The following is a 23,383-nucleotide window of genomic DNA, read 5'->3' as shown; positions in this document are numbered from 1 at the left end:
AATTGATGCCTTTGGTGACACCTGGTTTTAGCTCCAGAAGTCTTTCACCCGACAGCTTTGAAACTGCTCTGAACTCCACTGGAAGCAGATCCGGGTTCAGAGTGTTTCTCATTAGGATGTTCCCTGTAGGATCCCTGTAGATCCTGGGATCTGTCTCTTCATGTTTGTTTGTTTGTTTATTATGTATACAATATTCTGTCTGTGTGTATGCCTGCAGGCCAGAAGAGGGCACCAGACCCCATTACAGATAGTTGTGAGCCACCATGTGGTTGCTGGGAATTGAACTCAGGACCTTTGGAAGAGCACGCAATGCTCTTAACCTCTGAGCCATCTCTCCAGCCCCCTGTCTCTTCATGTATTGCCTTCTATTGAACACCAAGGCTTTTGCACCTTATTTGGAAGTTAGGTTCTATTTTCCAGACTACCAAACTTAAAGGAAGGCCTTAAGCAGATTCTGTGTTCTAACCCTAACACAGTGGCTGAATGTGTTGCTGGCTCAGCTCCGCAGCCCTCTTTTCCTCACCACCTCCCAGACAGAAAAGAGCATCACCTTGAGTAGACATCCTCACTAAGCCACGTCGCTGTCAGGTTCACTACTCTCTCATTCTGGGCCTCTAGAATCTCATGGAAAACCTTCCTCTGACTTACGTAACCACACTACTCACTGTGCAACAAAGATGCTCCCCCTTGCTGTTAAAAAGAAAATTCTAGATGCATACTCAGCCATTTCTTGCCTTGCACACTCCTTTGTCTGATTTCGTTCTTCGTGGGAAATCCTCCCTCATTTCCCTGTCTTCCTCCTAGCGTCTGCCCAGTCTTTGGTGAGTGCACAGCTCCACAAAGTCGTCATCCGAGCACCGTGTGCCTGCTGTGGTGCACAGCCCCATGCACACACATCATATCCTGCATCCGTTCATATGCACAGAAAAACTATAAAAATTGAAAACTCTGGACACAGAATCTGCAGAGTATCAACGTGGAGCAATTGCTTATGACACCATAGTTGAACATTTTGAGGTTGAATACTCTGGTTTTGCTTTCTCTTTTAGTAGTAATTTACTACAGAGGTAAAATCATTTTAGGTACCTAATGAACACTATTTTCACACTTAGCTCGGCAAGGCGAGAAGCTACTGCCAAGTTTTCAGAGCCAGAAACCAATCAGGTGGGTCTCAAGGTCACATATGACAAGGAAGGAAAACAAGCCTGTGATTCTAAGTCCTAGCGTCACACAAACTGATAGTGGAGGGGACAAAAGCACAAACAATACATTCAGAATAACTGAAAACCATGAGGAACAGGTCATCAAGTTTTTCACAGTCAGTCCAATCCTATTTGTCTACATGTCCACTCTCCAGCACAGTTTGGTTCATGAGGTAAGCTGGGGTTTCTCTTGTTAGCAAGCAGAACTCATGCAGGTCTCTCCTTTGAGAATTTAAAGTTTCTCTCAAGAAAAAGGTTAGTGCTGGCAGTGGTGGCCCACGCCTTTCATCCCAGCACTTAGGAGACAGAGCCAGATGGATCTCTGTGAGTTCAAGGCCAGCCTGGTCTACAAGAGCTAGTTCCAGGACAGGCTCCAAAGCTACAAAGAAACCCTGTCTTGAAAAAAGAAAAGAACGAAAAAGAAAAGGTTAGCTATCGTTCATGACTCAGTCATGATTAGGACAGTGTTATCCTTCTGCCGTGGCTCATTTTGATTTTAACTGAACACACCGGGAAGGTGGAGCCACACTTGAGGAATTGCTTCCATCAGAGCGGCCTGTGAGCATGTCTGTGGAAGTATTTTCCTGCTTTCTAATGGGTGCAGGAGGGCCCAACCCACTGTGCAAGGCATCCCTCTGCGGGGGGGGGGGGGGTTGGACTGTCTAAGAAAGGTAACCAGATGTAAGCATGGGAGCAGCAAGTGGGGAGCTGTCCTCGTGGGGAGCTGTCTTCGTGGATGCTGCTTCCTCAGTAGCTGTTCAGTAGCTGTCTGAGTTCCCGTTCTAACTTCCCTCAGTGATGGACTGACCATGAAGTATGAGATGAATTAACCCCTTCCCCCCTCCAGCTGTGGTTGGTCACGGTGGTTATGGTAACAACAGAGGGCAAAACTAGAGAATCTTCCTACAAGTACTTCATTTGAGTTACTCCAGCTGTTATATGAAACACTTTCTCCACGGAAAGGAATTTCTCCCCATCTCTGTCTCTCTGACTCTCTCTCAGTGCCTCCCCGGGTGTGTGCTGGGGCACAGTCAGTTCATGTGTGTGGAGGTCAGAGGGCAGCTTTTGGAAGTGAGTGTGGAGGTCAGAGGGCAGCTTTTGGAAGTGAGTGTTCACCTTCCACCTCTAAGAGTCTCTCTTGTTTCCAATGAATTGTGCTTCCAGCTAGCCAGCCACTAGCTTGCAGACAGCTTTCATGTCTCCAGACCCCTAGCTTAGTGTGCTTATTTATTTATTTGCTTATTTATAGCCCTGGAGAATGAACTAGGAACTTCCACATGCCAGACAAGCATGGGGCTTTAATGCCTTTTTTGACCCCTCCTCCCCAAGGCTGCCACTCTTGGGAACTTGGTTACTCTCCTTCCAGTTCATATTTTTTTATGTTTTTATTGCTTTTTATGCTTTTATTGTTATAAATATTCATTAAGTGGGTGGTATATATGTGTTTGTTCATTTTATATGTGTAATATTAAAAGCTTATTATGTTTATTTATTTGTGTAGGTGTGCCTGTGAGCCTGTATGCTTCACAGTAAGTGTGGAAGTCAGTTCTGTCCTTCCACAATGCTCCCTCTGCCTCTTCGGGATCAAACTCAAGTTGCCAAGCTTGACAGCAAACACTTTTACCCAGTGGTCCATGTCTCTAGCCTCCATATTTGTAATTTTGTGCAGTTCAGCAATGAATGAAGGTATATTGTTTATCGGGGTTTTCCCCCCTTATTCTATAGGCATTCACTATTTGTGTTGTCTCCACAGGGGCACATACAGCTTCAGTTAGCTTACATTGTTTAGATCACATTCTATGAGGATCCCGCAGCTTCTCTGCCTATGCTCTACCTGTCTCCAGATGCTCAACAATGCCGTGCTGAGCAATTCCAAAGTGCATCTCCAGGAAAGAACAAACACACAAACAAACCCCAACCTGTTCTTCAGTGTCCTGGGGATGGGAAGTTAAGAACTAAAGTATTTTCAGAGGCCAGGGGCTAAAGCCCATGCTTTATGGAAACTGTCGGGTGGCCTGTGTTAGTAGGAGAGACCCTGGAATCCAAAACCTGGGCTAGAATCTTGGCACTCTGATCCTTAAAACAACTCAGTTCGGTTTTTGCCTCACATGCCCTTAAGAATGAAAACACCCCAGTGGCTGCAGCCCCAAGTCCTAAGAGAACACGAGATGGAGGTTAGAATTATCATTTGGAAAGGAAGAAAAGAAAGTGCCACCTTGTGGAATAGCTATCTTTGATAAGCCTGTGTTTGTTTGTTTGTTTGTTGTTTTGACGGTAGCTGGTTCAATATACTGGCTGGACATAGTGCCACATCAAGGAACGGCAAGCAGAGTGACAGCGGGAAGGAAGTAATACCTGTGTCACTTTGTTATCGTCCAGCGCCAGGATCTCCAGGTTCCTGAGCGCGCAGATCTGCGCGGGGAAGTGGTCAATGTGGTTCTGACTGAGATCCAGGAAGCGCAGGTTGACCAGGCGCTTGAAGGAGCGCCGCAGTACGCGCAGGCCCGTGTTGCGCATGTAGAGGAGGTTCAGCGCAGTCCAGCGGCACAGGAGGCGGGGCACCTTCTGCAGGCGGTTCCCACTCAGCCCGACTTCACTGAGCTCGGTGAGCAGCTCCAGGCTGGGCGGGAGAATGCGGAGGAGGTTTTGGGTCAAATCCAGCACCGACAGCTTGGTGCACCGGCTCAGAGACTCCGGTAGAAGAGGCAGGTTGTTAGACGCCACGTAGAATTTCTGCAGCCTCACCAGGTTCCCGATTTCATCCGGGATGGCCTTAAGCTTGTTGTGGTCCAGATCGATCACCTCCAGGTTGGAAAGGGCACAGAGGTCTCTAGGGAAAGCCGAGAACTGGTTGTGTTTCAGGTAGATCTCCTTGAGCTTGCTCTGGTTCACGATTTCTTTGGGCAGCGATTCCAGGTTGTTGCCCGACAGCCCTAACAGCTCCAGGTGGTGCAGCGATTTGCAGATCGTCGAGGGAACCTCTCTCAGGCCGGTTTGGTAGAGCCGCAGCTCCCGAAGCGTGCGGAGACAACTGAGTACCCGCAGGGAGGAGTAGAGCAGCGGGTTGTTACTCAGGTCCAGCGACTCCAGGCTGCGCAGAAACCCCAGCTCCAGGCTTAGACACTGCAGTTTGTTCTTGTGCAGATAGAGGACCTTGACATTCTTTAAATTCTGAATGTCCTGGGGGATTTCTGAAATCTGGTTGTTCTCCAGATGCAGTTCTTCTAATTCTTTCAATGCCAAAATCTCTGACGGGATGGTTTTCAGACCCTGGTTGGAACCATCAACGAAATAGGTTCTATCAGTGACCCGCTGGGAGTCATTTCTCTGAAGAACCTTGGGAAATTGTTCTGGTTTCAGTACTTCTTTTGACAAGACTTTTAAGGAAAGTTCCATGACCCCAAATCTAAAATACTGTGAAAGGGAGGGAAAAAAATAAAACAGATTTCCCTGACAACCAGATTTAATAACTGGGTGCGGGGGCGATGGCGACGACGGGCAAATGGTTAAGTGGCTGAAATTATTTTGCAAGGCAAAATTTACATTTTCTTGCATTTCATGTTAGGTTAAGAGTTAAAGCGCAGGGGGCTGGAGAGATGGAGCACTGGCTGCTCTTCCAGAGGACCTGGGTTCAATTCCCAGCAACCACATGGTGGCTCACAACCATCTGTAATGAGATCTGTCGCTCTCTTCTGACATGTGGGCATACATGGAGGCAGAATGCTGTATACATAATAAATAAATGGATAAATAAATATTTTTTTTAAAAAAGAGTTAAAGCGCAAACTCCTCTTTCTAGTAAGTTTGTGTGCCTGTGTTAACACACAGATCACCTAATTTCTTTTTTTTTTTTAATCGCTTGTTTGGGGACTAAAGAAATGGCTCAGCCTTTAAGAGCACTTACTGCTCTGGCAGAGGAACTCAGCGGGTGGCCCATCCCCCAGTTGGGGGCTCCAGGGGAATCACACATACTCTCCTGTCCTCTTTGGGCGCCTGAACTCATACATACCCCACCATATATGCATAATTTTAAAAAATCCTTCAAAACTGGCCACAGTGGGGCACACCATTAATCCCAACACGGGGGAGGCAGAGGAAGGTGGATCTGTGTGATTTTGACATCAACCTGCTCTACATAGTGAGTTTCAGGACAGCCAGAGCTACACAGTGAGACCCTATTTCGAGAACAACAGAATAAAAGAAACAAATTAACTTTTACGATGCTTCTATTCGATTTAGTCTCAAATGAATTGTGGGAATTTGCAAAAAAGATCATGGCTCTTGCCATCACCTCCTGAAAATATTGGGGAGATTTCTATATTAGATATCTTCATAAAGTCATCAGAGTTGTCACTGCAAATCAAGCTAAGGGGTGAAAAAATCTAGGGTTCAGCCACTTTGTCTCCATAAGTGAAGGCCTGTGTGGGAAGTCTCCCTCCTGCCTGGTGAGGCTGGTAGACAGAGAAGCCAGCCTTCCGTAGGCAAACCAAAAGCCAACCAAGGGAACAAAACCATGCCTGGGACAGGAGAACCTGCCAAAGAAAACGACTTGTAATAGACACTCGTGGGTCAAGAGGGGCAGTTCTTTCAGTCTGGAGAGCTCTCAAGCGCAGGGTCAGTTCTCCACTGGATAGCGCCAAGAGGTCTTTGAGGAAGGTGCAAACTGGGCTAAGAGGGATCTTAGTCTCAGTCTTTCTGTGTCGCTTGCCCCCTGACCGTGCCATCCTACAATACTCCTTTGGGAGTCCCTGGCTCCAACGCTAGCTGAGGCCTTATTGCCTCTCTTGGGCTTCTGGGGGCTATTTCAAGGCTCTTCTTCCGGACTAGATACTCCAAATTCACCTTCCATCCGTGGATCTGCAATCGGCACCTAAAGGTCTCTAACATCCTGACCCACGATCCTCACTGCCTTACTATAAAGAAGATGCTCAGATTCCTCACGGATATGGTCTTGCCTGCCTCCATAAACCAGATACTGTGTGTACCTGTGCCTCTGCAGCTTGGCCCTGGGGCGGACTATCTCAGACTACTCCGGAAGTCGCCTTCTCCAGGAAACCCCTCCAGGGGGCTTCACTCCTTTACAAAACCCTTTAAGCTATTACAACCCCTCTTGAAGGTTCTATCACCAGATTCCGAGTTTAACCTTTCGCTTCCTTTTGGGGGAGGAGGGCTGGGTCACCGGGATTTGTAGCCCTGGTCCCTAGCCCAGCAGAGTAGGCTCCCTGCCCTACAAACTCTCCCTCGGTGTCTATAATCCAGAGTGGGTAAATTTAAGGTGAGTGATCACTGTCTACCGATTACAGTGTGTCCCGCCCTCTCAACTGTAGCCCCGCCTCTTCCCCCTTCCTTCTGGAGGAAGCTCTGTGGTTGCCATGGGAGCAACTCGGGTTGCTGGCCTGGTAGGAGCAGGTTGAGAAAGTCCAGCCGCAACCTTACTCTTCAGCGGTCCAGACCGGCAGGGCTAGCGGGGTTAGAGGAACCCGGCCCTGTAGCTCCAGGTCAAAGGGCGGTGGATCCCACCTGCAGAAGCCTCAGGTACAGGCAGAACTCTGGGGTGCCCTTGACCGCCATTGATCCTCCTGACTTTGTGAGGAGGGTAGCAGAGTAGTATCTGTGGCTTTGCTTTTAGGGTCTGGGGAAGGTGGTGGGGTCTCTTCTGCGCCCGAGTATGTGGAAGCCCCAAGAAACCATCCCAGACACGCAGGAGGCTCCTGAGAGGTTTCTGGGTTCCCACTTCTAGACCACCCATATTTTCTTTTATTTTAATTTCTTCATCTATTTTTTTTATTTTTAAGTTAGCTTATAGAAGAAGGGGTTTCATCGTGATGTTTTTATTCATACATACCATACTTCCGCATGCACTTTGAGTATGTCTGCATCCATGAATTTAACAAATAAAGCGTAAGGGATGTACTCAATGAGCGTTTGCCTGGCACCCACAGAAATCAGAGCTCCTGCCACCACTTTGGCTTGGGATGTTTGTTTTAAAGTGTGTGTTGGGGGTTGGCTGGAGAAAGGATAATAAGGGAAATAAGATGACAAAGGGAGAGGTCCTGACCCTGCGTCTTCCAGGGGTGGAGCCTGATGGAGCAGGACTGGGCGGGGCTGACCGCCTGACTGCTCGCGTCCTGTTCCCTACAGGGGAGAATAAGGCTGTTTGTTTTGCAAGGGTGCAGCGGCTGCCTTCTCAAAGGTCCAGCTTAGAGAGTCAACGCCTGTCTCTGCTCCCTGGCGCTTGTAGGAGCAGACACCAGAAGCGCTGGTCTTCCATCTCAAGAAGTTAGTAGTCGGAGGAAAGTAGTTCAGTGGGAGGGAGCCCTGCTCTGGCTTCTCTTTCTCCTTGGCTAAGAACAACTAACTCATGGTAGAGTGTAGTACCCCCCACCCGCGAGCTCCTTTTCAGCTAGGGTTCTAACTGGAGCTATAATTTGCCCATACCTCCTTTCAGACACCACAGTCTCCCCTCCTCTGGTGCACAGTCTGCCCCCCTTTCAGATAACCACAACTCCTTCCCCCCCCCCCCCGGGTCTGGTACACAGTCTGCCCACCCCCCTCAGATAGTCACAGTCTCCCCCCCCCTCTGGTGCATATTCTGCCCCCCCCCATAACCACCGCCTTCCCACTCTCTGGTGGATTTATAGCCTGTTTGGTCCCCTCCCTCCATTCTAAGTTCTCTCTCTTTCTTCCTCATCCTCACTACACACACACACACACACACACACACACACACACACACTCCTTTGAAAGAAACTCAGTTGTTGAAACTTTGGGGATAACTGATGATCATCTGTGATGATGAAGCATTTATGTTTCCAGAGCTCCAGAGTCTATGGCTAACCTCCAGGAACAGTACCATCACTTTTGTTCCGAAAACTTACGGAAACCTAACCCTTTTGTACTGGATATACTCCAAAAACTGGATGAAGAAATTAAAAAGGGGTAAGGAAGATAAATATTCAGCTGTATCAAAAGTACTCGCGGACCCTCGTGTCTGTGAAATCCAGTGGCTTTATTCCCATTTGAAGATAGCTTGGTAACGTAGACCTAGCTTTTGATTTAGGGACCTAGGTAGACGTGTAAGGCTTTGAAATCCCCGGTGCGATATCTGACATTGGGGAGAGCACTGGACCAGGAGCCCTTAAGCCAGAGCCCCCATCTTGGTTCCTGTGGCTGGGAGAACTCAGGCAGATCCTTTGTTCTAATTGATGCTCTTGTTTCTGTTTTATTTTGTCAACTTGACACATTAGATTTACCTGGAAAGAGATGCCACAGTTGAGAAAATGCCCCCACCAGATTGCCTGTACCAAAGCCAGGGGGGAAATTTTCTTGATTAGTAGTGAATGTAGAAGGGCTCAGCCCACTGTGAGCGGTGCCAGCCCTGGGCATGTAGTCTTGAGTGGTATAAGAAAGCTGGCTGAGCCGGGCGGTGGTGGCGCACTCCTGTAATCCCAGCACTCGGGAGGCAGAGACACGCGGATCTCTGTGAGTTCGAGGCCAGCCTGCTCTACCAAGGGAGTTGCAGGACAGGCTCCAAAACTACAGAGAAACCCTGTCTCGAAAAAAAACCAAAAAAAAAAAAAAAAAAAGAAAGCTGGCTGAGCAAGTGCTGGGATTAAAAACAAACGCTCCACCTCTGGCTTCTGTCTGCTCTTGACTGTGGGTATGATGTAACCAGCTGCTTAAGGCTCCTTCCACTGCAAATTCTCTTCAAGGGTAGATGACTTGGAATCAAATGCTGAAACCAACACATTCTCCCTTAAATTTCTTCCTCTGAGGCTCCAAAGCCACAGAGAAACCCTGTCTCGAAAAACCAAAAAAAAAAAAAAATTTCTTCCTCTGGCCCCCACTTCTTTCCTTTTTTTTTTGTTTTTGTTTCTTTGTTTTGTTTTGTTTTAAATATTTATTTATTTATTATGTATACAATTGTCTGTCTGTGTGTATATCTGCAGGCCAGAAGAGGGAACCAGACCTTATTACAGATGGTTGTGAGCCACCATGTGGTTGCCGGGAATTGAACTCAGGACCTTTGGAAGAGCAGGCAATGCTCTTAACCACTGAGCCATCTCTCCAGCCCCTGTTTTGTTTTGTTTTGAGTAAGGGTTTCTCTGTGTAGCTCTAGATATCCTGGAACTTGCTCTATAGAAGAGGCTGACCCCCAAATCACAAAGATCTGCCAACCTCTACCTTTGGAGTTCTGGATTAAGTGCACCAGCTGGGGCAGTGGTGGCACAAACCTTTACCTCCAGCTCTCAGGACGCAGTGGCAGGAGCCTGTGAGTTAGATGCCAGACTGGAGAGCCAGGGCTACACAAAGAACCCCTGTTTCGAAAAGCCAAAAAAAAAAAGTGTTCAGGGGGCTGGAGAGATGGCTCAGTGGTTAAGAGCATTGCCTGTTCTTCCAAAGGTCCTGAGTTCAATTCCCGGCAACCACATGGTGGCTCACAACCATCTATAAAGAGGTCTGGTGCCCTCTTCTGGCCTGCAGACATGCACACAGACAGAATATTGTATAATAAATAAATAAATAAATAAATTAAAAAAAAAAGTGTTCACCAACAGGGCCTGGGTCTTAAATTTCTTTTTGCGGGAATGTTTTATTACAAAAGAAATAAAAAGCTGGACAGTGGGGTGTATGTGAGAAATTAAATGGTGGGGAATTTAGCTATGTTAAACTGATTTCTGACTTTCTGTGATACTACTTTTTGCATGTGACGGGTTTTTAACTCTTGTCTCATTGTCAACATTGTCTCCTCCTCACTTTTTCTGTCTTTCTTATTTTGGCAGACCAGAGGAAGGAATCACATTAAATATTGCTGGTAATAACCGCTTAGTCCCAACACAAAGAATGACAGGTGAAGATTTTTGGCTTCTTTCCAAAGTTTTAGGTAACCTGACGTGTATCACTGGTACGTATGCGTAAGAATGAACAGCATCTGCTTTTCATTTTCCTGATTTGAAGCATTCTTTGTAAGGAACACCGGTTTCTCTTCCCCCGTGTGTTTCAGGTCTGGATGTGAAGTATAACCTCATAGGCAATGTTGGTGCCTACTACGCTGCAAAACTACTTCAGGTATTATATTGCCGCCAAACAGCCCTCATCCGCCATTCTGCTGAGAGGAACCCATGTAGACAATGGTCCACAGGCAAACACTAAGCATGGAAACACAAGGATGCTAAGTCTCAGGTGTATGTCTAATCCTCAGAATGCAAGGAAATCCACCTGTGTTTGCTCTCAGGAGAGCTGAAGCCTGGAGCTCCTGAGTTGTCTTTTGCAAACCTGTATGTACACCCTGGTTAAATCCTCAAAGATGTCCATACGTTCAGTTGTTGGGGAAACTAAACCGAGTCTTTTCCTTTCAATGATATTGCAATTGCAGTGTTTGAAAGACAAGAGTTACAGAGAAACCCTGTCTCAAAAAACCAAAAAGGAAAAAAAAAGACAAGAGTGACTTCCTTTGGATTTTCTCCTTAAATAGTGATTGCCTTTGCTGGAATTCTGTTAGATTTTATATGGAGATATTTATTTATTTATTTATTTATTTATTTATTTATTTATTTATTTATTATGTATACAATATTCTGTCTGTGTGCATGTCTGCAGGCCAGAAGAGGGCGCCAGACCTCTTCACAGATGGTTGTGAGCCACCATGTGGTTGCCGGGAATTGAACTCAGGACCTTTGGAAGAACAGACAATGCTCTTAACCACTGAGCCATCTCTCCAGCCCCCTATGGAGATATTTTTAATTAAATAAATTGTGTGCAGGGGCTGGAGAGATGGCTCAGTGGTTAAGAGCATTGCCTGCTCTTCCAAAGGTCCTGAGTTCAATTCCCGGCAACCACATGGTGGCTCACAACCATCTGGAATGAGGTCTGGTGCCCTCTTCTGGCCTGCAGACATACACACAGACAGAATATTGTATACATAATAAACAAATAAATAAATATTAAAAATAAATAAATAAATAAATAAATTGTGTGCATAGATGAATTGATTTCCAGTAATAAAAATGTAATAGCTCCTTTCTCTTCTTCTTCTAGAAACAGCCAAGTATCACTTACTTAAACCTCATGTTTAATGATATTGGACCTGAAGGTGGAGAATTGATTGCTAAAGCACTACATGTAAGCATTTATATACCGCAGAGTTGTATTGGATCTGTGAATTTTAACTTCTTGTAGTTTAGAAACAGCATAACCAAAGTTAATGTGAGCTTTATGTTATTTCAGTTTTGGGTGGAGGTTTGTGACTGTGTACGTGCGTGTGCAGGCATGTGTGTATGCGTGCGTGTGAGCATGCGTGTATGTGTGTGTCTGTAGATGGGTATTTTGTCTGCATACATGTCTCTGCACCACATGCATTCCTAGTATTTGCAGAACCCAGAAGAGGAAGTCAGATGCCCAGGAACTAGAGTTACATATGGTTGTGAGATGCCTATGGGTGCTTGGAATAGATCCTGAGTCCTCTGGAAGAGCTTTTTTTTTTTCACCTGATGAGCCATCTCTCCAGTCCCAAAAATTTATTTATTTTTTATGTGTATGAGCCTGCATATATGTGTATGCAGTGCCTGCAGAGGTCAGAAGAGGGCATTTGATCTCCTGGAACTAGAGTGGCAGGTGACTGTCACCATCATGTGAGTGCTGGGAACCAAGCCCAGGTCTTTTGTAAGAGCAGTGATAGCCCTTAACCATGGAGACAGTTCTTTAGCTCCTTAAATATATAGTTTTAGGAGCCGGGCGATGGTGGCGCACGCCTTTAATCCCAGCACTCGGGAGGCAGAGGCAGGCGGATCTCTGTGAGTTCGAGACCAGCCTGGTCTACAAGAGCTAGTTCCAGGACAGGCTCCAAAGCCACAGAGAAACCCTGTCTCGAAAAACCAAATAAATAAATAAATAAATAAATAAATAAAGTTTTAGTGTAGTTCAGTTTATATGAGTGTGGCTCTTACTTAAGAGCTTTGGACTCATTAAAAAAATTACTAAACAGGGTTGGAGAGATGGCTCAGTGGTTAGGAGCATTGGCTGCTCTTCCAGAGGTCCTGAGTTCAATTCCCAGCAACATGGTGGCTCATAATCATCCTTAATGAGATCTGGTGCCCTCTTCTGGTGTGCAGATCATTCTGTGGGGCTTCTGGGCTGTGCATGCAGGTATGAGAGGTGGAGTCTAAGTGATAATGGAAAGTTAGGGTGCTGGGCACGTTAGAAACATGGGATGTTTACTGAGGGAAGCTGCAGGCAGCAAGAGGAGCCAGCTCTTGAAAGAGGCCATAATTGGCCGCAGAGAACAGAGCTGGAAGGGCAGAGACCTAACCCTAGTGGAGACCAGATGCTGGACATGCAGCCTCAGGTTGGATCTTGCTGTCGTCCATCTGTCTGCTCCTTCAATATCCTCTTATTCCTCTCTGTTGGAATGGGAATGGATACTGGAAGTGTGCAACGTCTTTTCTCATTTTACAGGGGCTCACAGTTGAGAGTACCTCGAGTGTCAGAGCAGATTTCTGATCTTGGACTTTAGTATGAAGTGGGAACTGCTAAGACTTAGGGGGAACTTAGAAATGAGATCACTGCGTGACGCTTACGAGATGGCCACGTGCCTCTGAGAAACGGTGATGGTGTCGCTTATAAGTGATATGGTTAGGTTTCAAGTTGACAAAGAGTAGATTTATGTTTAAAGGTCCCTGTCAACCTGACTGGACTTAGGATCACACAGGAGACATACCTCTGAGGAGTCTGTAGTAAATGCGGGAGGCACCATTCCATAGCTATGGGTTGTAGAGTGGATAAACTATGGAAAATGGGAAAGTCTGACGAGCCCCAGCATCCATCTCGCCTTGCCTACTGAGTGTGGTTGCAATGTGACCATTCACGTCACTCTCTTGCTATGATAAACTCCATCTCCAAACTGAACTGCAAGCCTTTTCTTCCTTAAAAAAATTAACAAAATCGATTGCAATGTAATTTGTATACACAAAGCATAACTCTTCCAAAGTTTTCAACTCCAGGAAAGTGTATTTTGAGAGACTGGGAATGGTGGTACACAGAGGCAGGAGGATTTCTGTGACTTTGAGGCTGGTGTGGTTTACATACGGAGTCAGGCCAGCCCGGGTTACATAGTGAGACCCTGTCTATAAATAAGTTTATTTATAGAGTTGTGTAACCACCACCATTATTTTTAGAATATTTTTATGTGTGTGTATATGTATGTGATCACTCAGGGAGAGGTTTACAGGCCTATGTGGGTGCTTGTGCCTGTGTTCTTGCATATGGAAGTCAGAACAGGAAGTCCAGTGTCTTCCTTTGTGACCCCCGACATTATTGCCATAATAAACTTCTCAGAAAGTAGGAAGCCTTCCATTTAGATTAGGCTGGCTAGCCACTGAACACTCAGGTGTCTCTGCTTCTCTGTGTAGGAGTCTAGTAGGGAGTTCACTTGTTTGCTTCCTGTCTGTAAAATACATTAAGGAACTGCCTAATTGTTTTCCAAAGTAGTCGCACCTTTTAGCCATCTTAGTCCCTACCATCTGCGTGTGTGTGTGAGGAGCCCCCAATGACTGATGTTAACACCTTCCCTTGGTTCTCATGTGTTCTTCCTCGGGAGGAGCTTTTGTTCAAATCGTTTGCCGCCTTCCAGAGCCTGGATTTTGTCCATTCTGAGATGCTATCACCATTTGCTCAGGTTAATCTTGAACCTCTGCCCAAGTGATCCTTTGGCTTCAGGTGTCCGAGCACACGGGCTACAGTGGTGCACCCGTAACTGGCAGGCAGTCTTTTGGAGTTGTAAGTGTTCTTTATATATTCCAGAGGGAAAAAAACATCAGATTTATGATTGATAATATTTTCCCTCACTTTCTTGATGCTCTTTTAAACAAAATGTTTTGTCTCAACAAGGCTCACATTTATTTAGTTGGTAGGATTATTATACCTTAATCTAAGTGTTCTATCTAAAGCAGCTTTGGCTAACCAAAAGTTGCAAGGATTTACATGCCTGTTTGATTCTTAGAGTTTTCTTTCATTCACCCATCATGACTTAATTTTTGTATATAGTGAGCAGTAGGAGTCTAACTTTATTCTTTATATGTGAATATTTTGTTATCACACAGACACACATTAAAAACTATTCCTTCTTCCATTTAATTGTCTTGGCATCTTTTTCAAAACATCATTTGGGAAAGAGAGCAAGGAGGGGAATCAAAGCCGGGCAGTGGTGGCGCACGCCTTTAATCCCAGCACTCGGAAGGCAGAGGCAGGCGGATCTCTGTGAGTTCGAGACCAGCCTGGTCTACAGAGCTAGTTCCAGGACAGGCTCCAAAAGCCACAGAGAAACCCTGTCTCGAAAAACCAAAAAAAAAAAAAAAAAAGAAGGGGAATCAATATAATTATACCATAATCTCAACAAATATAAAATAAATTTAAACAATGGTTGAGCATCCATGTGAGGCTTGCTTCTATAGTGCTCTCAGGCTCTGAGAATCCACTCTCTGTCTCTACTCGAATACCATGCTATCTTGTTTCTAAATTGTAGCTTTTTAAAATGAAGATAGGAGTCATAGATTTGTAATCATTTTTTAAGATCATATTGATTCTTCTGGGTCAGTTGCATTTCCATACAAATTTTAAGAGCACTTTGTCAATTTCAAGAAGAAAAGCAGCTGGGGTTTTGATTAGTTAGGTCTGTAGATAGTTTGGGGAATCCTGTCAGTTTAATAATGCCAACTATTCCAGTCCACGAACATGAGATATTCTGACTACTTGGCTCTTTATCTCCTTTGAAATGTATAGTGGTTTACATCCTTCAGTATGCAAGTCTTGTCCTTGTTTTGTTAACTATTCCCCTATATTTTATGCAGCTTGATTCTACTAAAATGGAACAATTTCATTTTTAAAAGGGTTTCACTATGTAGCCTTGGATGGCCTAGAACTGTTGCAAGGAACTGCTTGTTCGGTTCCCAGCAATCCTGCTAGCTTAGCCCCAAAATAATCACACAGGAACTGTATTAATTAAAGCATTGCTTGGCCCGTTAGCTCTAGCTTCTTTTTTTTTTTCTTTTTTTCTTTTCTTCTTTTGGATTTTTCGAGACAGGGTTTCTCCGTAGCTTTTTGGTTCCTGTCCTGGAACTAGCTCTTGTAGACCAGGCTGGCCTCGAACTCACAGAGATCTGCCTGCCTCTGCCTCCCGAGTGCTGGGATTAAAGGCATGCACCACCACCGCCCGGCTTAGCTCTAGCTTCTTATTGGCTAACTCTTATATTAATTTAACCCATTTCTATTAATCTGTATATCACCATGTGGCAGTGGTTTACATGCAAAGATTCAGCATGTCTGATTCTGGCGGCTCCACGGTGTCTGTCTTTTACTCCCCCCTTCTTCCTCCCAGCAGTCAGTTTAGTTTTCTCTGCCTAGCTCTGTTCCCCTACAGCTCTGCTATAAGCCCAAAGCAGTTCCTTTATTAACCAATGAAGCAACACATAGACAGAAGGACCTCCTACACCACAGAACTGTATAGGCTAAGCTGGTCTCAAACTCAGAGATATGTCTGCCTTTGCTTCCTGAGTGCTGGGATTAAGGATGCTTATTACCACACTTGGCTTGGAATTCTTTTCTTTTCTATTTTTTTAGTTTTTTATTATTTTTTAAATTTTTTATTGGTTTTATTGAGCTATATATTTTTCTCTGCTACCTCCTCTTTTTCTCCCCTCCCCTTCAGCCTTCTCCCATGGTCCCCATGCTCCCAGGAATTATTTTCTTAACATTACTTGGGGTCATTCATTTCTAGAATGAAGAAATAAAATTGATTTTAGGTAAGTCTTGCATTTTGCTCTCCCTGGACTTACCAGTTTGAACAGCTTTTTGGGGTGGACCACTTAGGACTTTCTGTGTATGGCATTGCCTGCTTTTCCAAAGTTCCTGAGTTCAATTCCCGGCAACCACATGGTGGCTCACAACCATCTGTAATGAGGTCTGGTGCCCTCTTCTGGCCTGCAGACATACACACAGACAGAATATTGTATACATAATAAATAAATATTTTTTAAAAAATCTTAGATTTCATCTTGTAACAAACCCTTTCCATCACTAACTTTGTAGAGTGTTCTCTTTCTTCTCGTTAGTCTGGCTAAGAGTTTGTTCCTCTTGTTCATCTTTTCGAAGAATCAACTTTTTGTTTAGCAGAGTTTATGGATTATCCTCTTAGTGTCCATTTCATCACTTTTGGATTTGGGTTGTTCTTGCTTTTTCGTGTGTGTGTGTGTGTGTGTGTGTGTGTGTGTGTGTGTGTATGGAGGCCAGAGGTTGATGTTATGTCTTCCTCTATCACTGGCCACCTTATTTTTTGAGATAGGTTTTCTGAGCTTAGAGCTCATTGTATCTGGGCCTTCCACTTTATGTCCAGTAGTCCAATATATTTGAATCACTGTATCTTCTTGGTGGAGTGCTCCCTTTATGATTATGTGGGGTCTCTGTCTTCTAAGTTTGTCCTGAAGGCCACTGTTTCTGACATTATTTCAATGTGTACTTGCTTTTAAGATTTATTTGTTTTTATTTTATTTTTTCCTGCATTTGCTGCTCTTGCATGAAACCTGGACTCTGTTTCCAGCACCAACATAGCAACTCATAACTGACTTTAACTCTAGTTCCACGGGATCCAACATCCTCCATTGGTCTCCATGGGCACCAGGCACATACATGGTGCAAGTACATACATGCAGGCAAACACCCATACACACAATATGGAAATGGGAGTTGGGGATATATCTCAATGGCAGAACATTTGCCAAACAGCAGTTCTCAACCTTCCTAGTGCTGCGACCCTTTAATACTCCATGGCATGGGGACCCCAACCATATACTTATTTTGTTGCTGCTTCATAACTGTAATTTTGTTACTGTTATGAATCACAATGTAAACATCAGGTATGCAGGATATCTGATATGTGAACCCTGTGAAACGGTCTTTTACCCTCGACTCACAAGTTGAGAACGACTGGCCTGGCACATGTGAGGCACTGGTTTCGATCCTCAACACACAGACACACACACTTACACACACACACACACACACACACAGACACACACACTTACACACACACACACACACAGAGATACCCAGACACACACACAGACACACACACACACAGAGAGATACCCAGACACACACAGAGACACACACACACAGATACCCAGACACACACACAGACACACAGACACATGCACATACACACACACACACACAAAGATACCCAGACACACACACAGACACACACACAGAGACACACAGACACATGCACAGCTGCACAGACAGATACACACAGACACACAGACACACACAAGTAATGTGGGACATGGGGAAGGACAGCTGGATACAGGGCAGCTTTCAAGGGATGATGGGAAGTGTCCGGGAAGTAGTTAGAGTGCTGGCTGCGCAGCCTGGTGACTGAACACTGTAGAACACTGTAGAACAGCCAGTTCTCGCCATGTGAGTTTCAGCTCGGGAATACGCTTTTCTTATGAAACAGACCTACAGAGTTTCCATAAAAGTTCATTAAAATCTCCCATTTCCTGGGTGTTTGTTGCTTGGTCATCTTTTAAAAAATACTCAGCTATTATGAGAAATTAGATGTTACTTTTTCAGAATATATCTTACTCTTTCTTTATAAAAATGAATTTGCAGATAGTAATACGACCTCCTGACTGATTTAATTGAGAATTTTGTGGATTCAAATTTAAGCAACTGAGTTTTGATTGTTTTTTCCCCCCCAGAAAAACAAAACTCTCAAATACTTGAGAATGACGGGAAATAAGATTGCAAATACGGGTGGCATGTTTTTTGCTGCCATGCTGCAGATTAACTTGTCCCTGGAGAAACTGGACCTGGGCGACTGTGACCTGGTGAGCCGGTTCACGCCGTGGGTTCTTCTCCCAGGGGAACAGCGCAAGAAGCTAGAGGATGGGTTTCTTCTGGTTTGTTCCCGAGCAAAGGTCTCACCATGTAGCCCAAGCCAGCTTGAATTCAGAGTTCTCCTGTCCCTGTTTCCCAAGTGCTGGAACTGTATGCATATACTGCTACCCTGCCCCTTGGGAAATGCGGTTTTCCATTCACGCGGTGATGTGGACTGTTAATCACATTATAGGGACTGTAGAGATGGCCCAGCACTTAGAAGCGTTTACTGCTCTTATAGAGGACTGTTCCAAGCACCCATGTGGCAGCTCTCAACCATCTATAACTCCAGTTCTAGGGGATCTAACTAGCTTAATAAAGAGATGTCTAAACTCTAAGCATAACTCATCTTAACCTATATGTGACTTACAGAAATAGACAGGCTCACTTACATTCAACAAATACCACTCCATTGGTATTAATATAAATTTCCTCTGACAGAAGCTATTTCACAATGAGTACATTGTCCTGGGAAAGCTGTGTTGAGGCTAAAAGCTGCTCTGGAGGCTTCATCCACCAGATAATAAGACCTGCATTTTTTGCATGCCTTCAAATTCTAAATTGCACTTTTCTTGATCATGCTTTCAAATCTTGAGACCTTTAAAACTGTTGTATGACCTCTGATTAATGCCACATCAGCAGGACACAAAATCTGCAATGGGTTGGAAGGACGTTTTTTAAAAAAAGGTTTTTATTTATTATGTATACAGTGTTCTGTCTGCATATATGCCTACTCGCCAGAGAGAGCACCAGAGCTCATTACAAATGGTTGTGAGCCACCATGTGGTCGCTGGGAATTGAACTCAGGACCTCAGGAAGAGCAGTCAGTGCTTTTAACCTCTGAGCCATCTCTCCAGCCCCCTTTTTGTGGTTTTTCGAGACAGGGTTTTTCTGTAGCTTTGGAGCCTGTCCTGGAACTAGCTCTTGTAGACCAGGCTGGCCTCGAACTCACAGAGAGATCCACCTGCCTCTGCCTCCTGAGTGGAAGGATGTTTTTAAAGGTAAATGTAGCCTCTATAATTCTGGGAAGCAGTGAATCAAGGGTCACTCTTTACACACCAGTCACTTGAGATACTAAAAGGTTGCAACCATGAATCTGAGATAGTCTCTGTCCCCATGAGGGTTTGTAGTTTACTCAGGAGAAATGTCAGTCAACGGAGGAAAGTACTTTAAAAAAAACCAGCTACTCCGATGTTGGGGAGGAGGTAATTTTGTTGGATGAGATGGATGTCTGACACCTGAGGAGGTAAGACTTAGGAGTCAGGAAGCCTGGGGTTACAGAATGAATTCAAGACCAGTTTGGACAGCTTCACCAGGCCTTGTCTCAAAATAAAAAAATAAAATTAAAAAGGGCCGAGTTTGAGTCCACATGTAGCATGCATAAGAGTTTAGGCCCGGTCCTCAGTACTACAATAAATAAAACCCAAATGAACAGGGTGGATTAATTAGACAGCAAAACGGTACCAAACTCCTCCCCACATTAAGCTATGAGAGGTCACAAGGGAGGTGGGTGGGTGAGCAGAGTTAGGAGTGCCCTCAAGAGCAGAAGTTCATGGCAAGGTTGTGGGGACAGAGAATGGGACGTTGATATAAATGCGAATCATGGGCAGGCTTGAAGCTGAGGGACATAATCTGACAGTTTCTCTGAGGAAAGTGGAGGGCAGCAAAGAGAAGCCGGTGGGCCACTGGGAGAGCTGCTGCAGCCGTCCGTGTTTGCAGCAAGGGGTGCTTGGGCAGGTGGAGCAGATATTCAGAGATGAGCTGATCGGAGGCTTCTTTTGGAGGCAGGTGTTCAGACTATTGACCAGCTGGATGAGAGGTGGTGAGAGAAAGCTATTTACCAGCACCACAGGCTGTGTGTGTGTGTGTGTGTGTGTGTGTGGTTGTCCATCACAAAGGTGAGAGAGGGCAGGCCCTCCAGTGAGAGAGTTGGAGAGACCTGCAGGAGCTATAAAAAGTGTTTTAATGGGGCTGGAGAGATGGCTCAGCGGTTAAGAGCATTGCCTGCTCTTCCAAAGGTCCTGAGTTCAATTCCCAGCAACCACATGATGGCTCACAGCCATATGTAATGGGGTCTGGTGCCCTCTTCTGGCCTTCAGGCATACACACAGACAGAACATTATATACATAATAAACAAATAAATAAATGTGTTTTAATGACCTGCCCAGTTGCACTCACATAATGTACCTGTAAGAATGTAAAAAAAAATGCTTGCACAGGATGTACACATATGAGACTTAGCTGCGGTCCACGGGTCTATCTCTTCATTTGTGAGGAGCCTAAAGGACTTAGGAGCAAGCCCAGGGTCACGCCTAGGAAACGGGCACTGAAATGTTAGGAACTCCCCTACGCACGCGGCAGACTTTCGGGTGGGGTGGAGGAATACGGCAACAACTCAGTTCCGAGAAGGGATGTTTTAACTTTTGTACAAACAATTTAATCAGAACTCAGATCGTTATCTTGTGATTGTAATACAGGGAGATTGATACACTGTCAACTTTCTCGATCGATTTGCCTGTTTGTAGGGACTGCAAAGTGTGATAGCATTTGCCACAGTGCTGACTCAGAACAAAGTGATCAAGGCGATAAACCTGAACCGACCTATACTGTATGGAGAACAGGTCAGTATTCAAAGTGACGATACTGTGCACCGGACTAAGGTCCAGCTGGGGTTTATGGTGCATGAATACACTGCATTCTTAGAACTTTAATACTTGTAAAGGTATTAAAGGAAAATTACGCCACTTCTTGGTGACTTGCAAGTATTTAGCTGCTGGTACTTAACGCAGCAAGCTTGTGAAACTTAGGTTCTGTGTAAACCTGTGTACGACAGTTAGGTGAAAGAGAGTATGTATTCTTGAAGCCAGGTGGGAAGCCCAGTCTCCACTGTTTTATCATTTGCTGTATTGGTATGGTTCAGCCATTACATCTTGAAACAACGCAAGTGCATGTATAGTTGGCAAATCTGAACTTGATCTATAGATTAAGACTCTTGTTGGAGGAAGATGACAATGTGGCTGGCTTTTGGGTGGGATTCTTCTCCTTAAGGAAATAAGAACTTGGATTGGCAAGACGTTTCAGGGACTAAAATGTTCCTGCCAAACCTGACGACCTGAGTTGAAGGTCAGGGTAGAAGAACTGACTCCTGTCTGCTGTCCTCTGACCTCCACATGCACACTGTGACATGCGCATGCACACACATGCTCACCCCCTCTGATAAAATGAAAAATTCAGCCGGGCGGTGGTGGCGCACACCTTTAATCCCAGCACTTGGGAGGCAGAGGCAGGCGGATCTCTGGGAGTTCGAGGCCAGCCTGGTCTACAAGAGCTAGTTCCAGGACAGGAACCAAAGCTACAGAGAAATCCTGTCTTGAAAAACAAAACAAAAAAAAACAAAACAAAAAAAAAGAAAGAAAGAAAAATTCATAAAGAATAAGAACCCTTAAAGCAAAGAAAACTAGCCTACAATTCACAATCCCAGAGAACCTAGACAACAACGAGGACTCTAAGAGAGACACACATGGACCTAGGCTACATGGGAAGTAGAAAAAGACAAGATTTCCTGAGTAAATTGGGAGCATGGGGACCTTGGAAGAGGGTAGAAGGGGAGTAGAAGGAAAGGGAATGGGGGAAAATATATAGCTCAATAAAAACAAAACGAAACAAAACCAGTAAGAACCCATTCTTTTAGAGGTCTCAACAGAAGACAAAAGAAAGGCCCGGAGCATTTTATCTGGTTCAAACAATGCACTTACAGGCCACTGTTCAAATAAACCTTGAACTTTCAAAGTATCACCCGTAATTTAAAATCACCTATACCATTGTTCCTCCTTTCTGTCACTGAGGATTTAGCATGTTTTAAAGTGCTGCTTTTCATGTTTGGCTCCTGCAAGCACCAGACACACTCATGGTGGGCAGACAGAAGTGGCAAAGCATGCACACACACAAATAAGTCTAAACAGTTTTTTAAAAAGATGAGGAAAATACTGTGACTTGTTCACAAAGTATGTTACAGGGACTTCTTAACAAAATTGCTTTGGATAAAAACTTAAAATTACCTGGTGTTGATCATCCCTGAGGAGGAAATATGTGTGCGCATGCATGCCCTTCGCCTAGTGACATCTAGACTGTAAACTTTAGAACTGAACAGACCTATTCCATAACTTTAAATCACTATGAAAGGATGGAAGGCAGGCAGACAAAGCAGAGCTGAGGGTCTCAAAACAGAGTAAGACTGAGAAATATCTGGGTCTTAAGCCACCAAGATGATGATCGGTGACAAAGCCAGGGAAATACTACGGGAATAGGGGAAGGTTTACACAAATAAGATATACAAATTGCTTTGTTGGTTTCCTCTAAAAATAACTATTATTGTCACTGTAAACCAAATTACCCATCCTCTTTTTCCGTCACTTAGTTACTACTTTTTACAAGTTCCTGCTACTCATCTAAGAAGGTACACATTTCATTTGGAACCTACACATGGTGGTACACGTCACAATCCCAGTACTCTTGGGAGGTCGAGGTAGGATGATGAGTTCCCAGGCCAGCCCAGGCTATGCCATGAGACCTGGTCCACTCCCTTGTGCTCCCCTTAGGCACACACACACACAAATACACACACAAACATACACACACGAGTACACACATACACACAAACACATACACATAAGCACACACAAACACACATAAGCACACATAAACACACACAAACACACAAGCACACATAAGTACACACACAAATACACACACAAACACACACAAGATGATCTGAGACAGTAGATGGTTTTATTTTTTTAAAAAAAAAGGTGTCAAGTGCAAATATGGCAGTGTTTTTTGTGTGTGTGTCTGTGGTATGTGATTGTGTGTGTCTGTGATGTGTGATTGTGTGTGTCTGTGGTATGTGATTGTGTGTGTCTGTGGCATGTGATTGTGTGTCTGTGGTATGTGATTGTGTGTGTCTGTGGTATGTGATTGTGTGTGTCTGTGGTGTGTGATTGTGTGTGATTGTGTGTGTCTGTGGTATGTGATTGTGTATGTCTGTGGTATGTGATTGTGTGTGTCTGTGGCATGTGATTGTGTGTGTCTGTGATGTGTGATTGTGTCTGTGGTATGTGATTGTGTGTGTCTGTGGCATGTGATTGTGTGTCTGTGGTATGTGATTGTGTGTGTCTGTGGTGTGTGATTGTGTGTGATTGTGTGTGTCTGTGGTATGTGATTGTGTATGTCTGTGGTATGTGATTGTATGTGT

The 23,383-nt window shown here is 44.7% G+C and overlaps 2 protein-coding genes across 2 annotated transcripts in view; one reads left to right on the top strand and one right to left on the bottom strand.

Moving 5' to 3' along the window:
- Lrriq4 (leucine rich repeats and IQ motif containing 4) overlaps positions 1-6,773 on the bottom strand; it is a 33,417-nt gene extending 26,644 nt beyond the window's left edge. Inside the window, exons 1-2 of the mRNA XM_075951054.1 lie at positions 6,723-6,773; positions 3,558-4,616 (exon numbers count right to left, since the gene is read on the bottom strand). Coding sequence (XP_075807169.1) covers positions 3,558-4,616; positions 6,723-6,773 — 1,110 coding nt within the window. The remainder of the gene's footprint in view (positions 1-3,557; positions 4,617-6,722) is intronic.
- Lrrc34 (leucine rich repeat containing 34) overlaps positions 6,671-23,383 on the top strand; it is a 22,995-nt gene continuing 6,282 nt past the window's right edge. The window contains exons 1-7 of the mRNA XM_075950986.1: positions 6,671-6,737; positions 8,019-8,141; positions 9,986-10,107; positions 10,207-10,271; positions 11,241-11,324; positions 17,954-18,082; positions 20,658-20,753. Coding sequence (XP_075807101.1) covers positions 8,032-8,141; positions 9,986-10,107; positions 10,207-10,271; positions 11,241-11,324; positions 17,954-18,082; positions 20,658-20,753 — 606 coding nt within the window. The 5' untranslated portion in view covers positions 6,671-6,737; positions 8,019-8,031. The remainder of the gene's footprint in view (positions 6,738-8,018; positions 8,142-9,985; positions 10,108-10,206; positions 10,272-11,240; positions 11,325-17,953; positions 18,083-20,657; positions 20,754-23,383) is intronic.

The sequence above is a fragment of the Microtus pennsylvanicus genome, chromosome 16 (assembly GCF_037038515.1).
Source record: "Microtus pennsylvanicus isolate mMicPen1 chromosome 16, mMicPen1.hap1, whole genome shotgun sequence".
Lineage (NCBI taxonomy): Eukaryota > Metazoa > Chordata > Mammalia > Rodentia > Cricetidae > Microtus > Microtus pennsylvanicus.
This window is presented reverse-complemented; position numbering and strand designations above follow the sequence as displayed.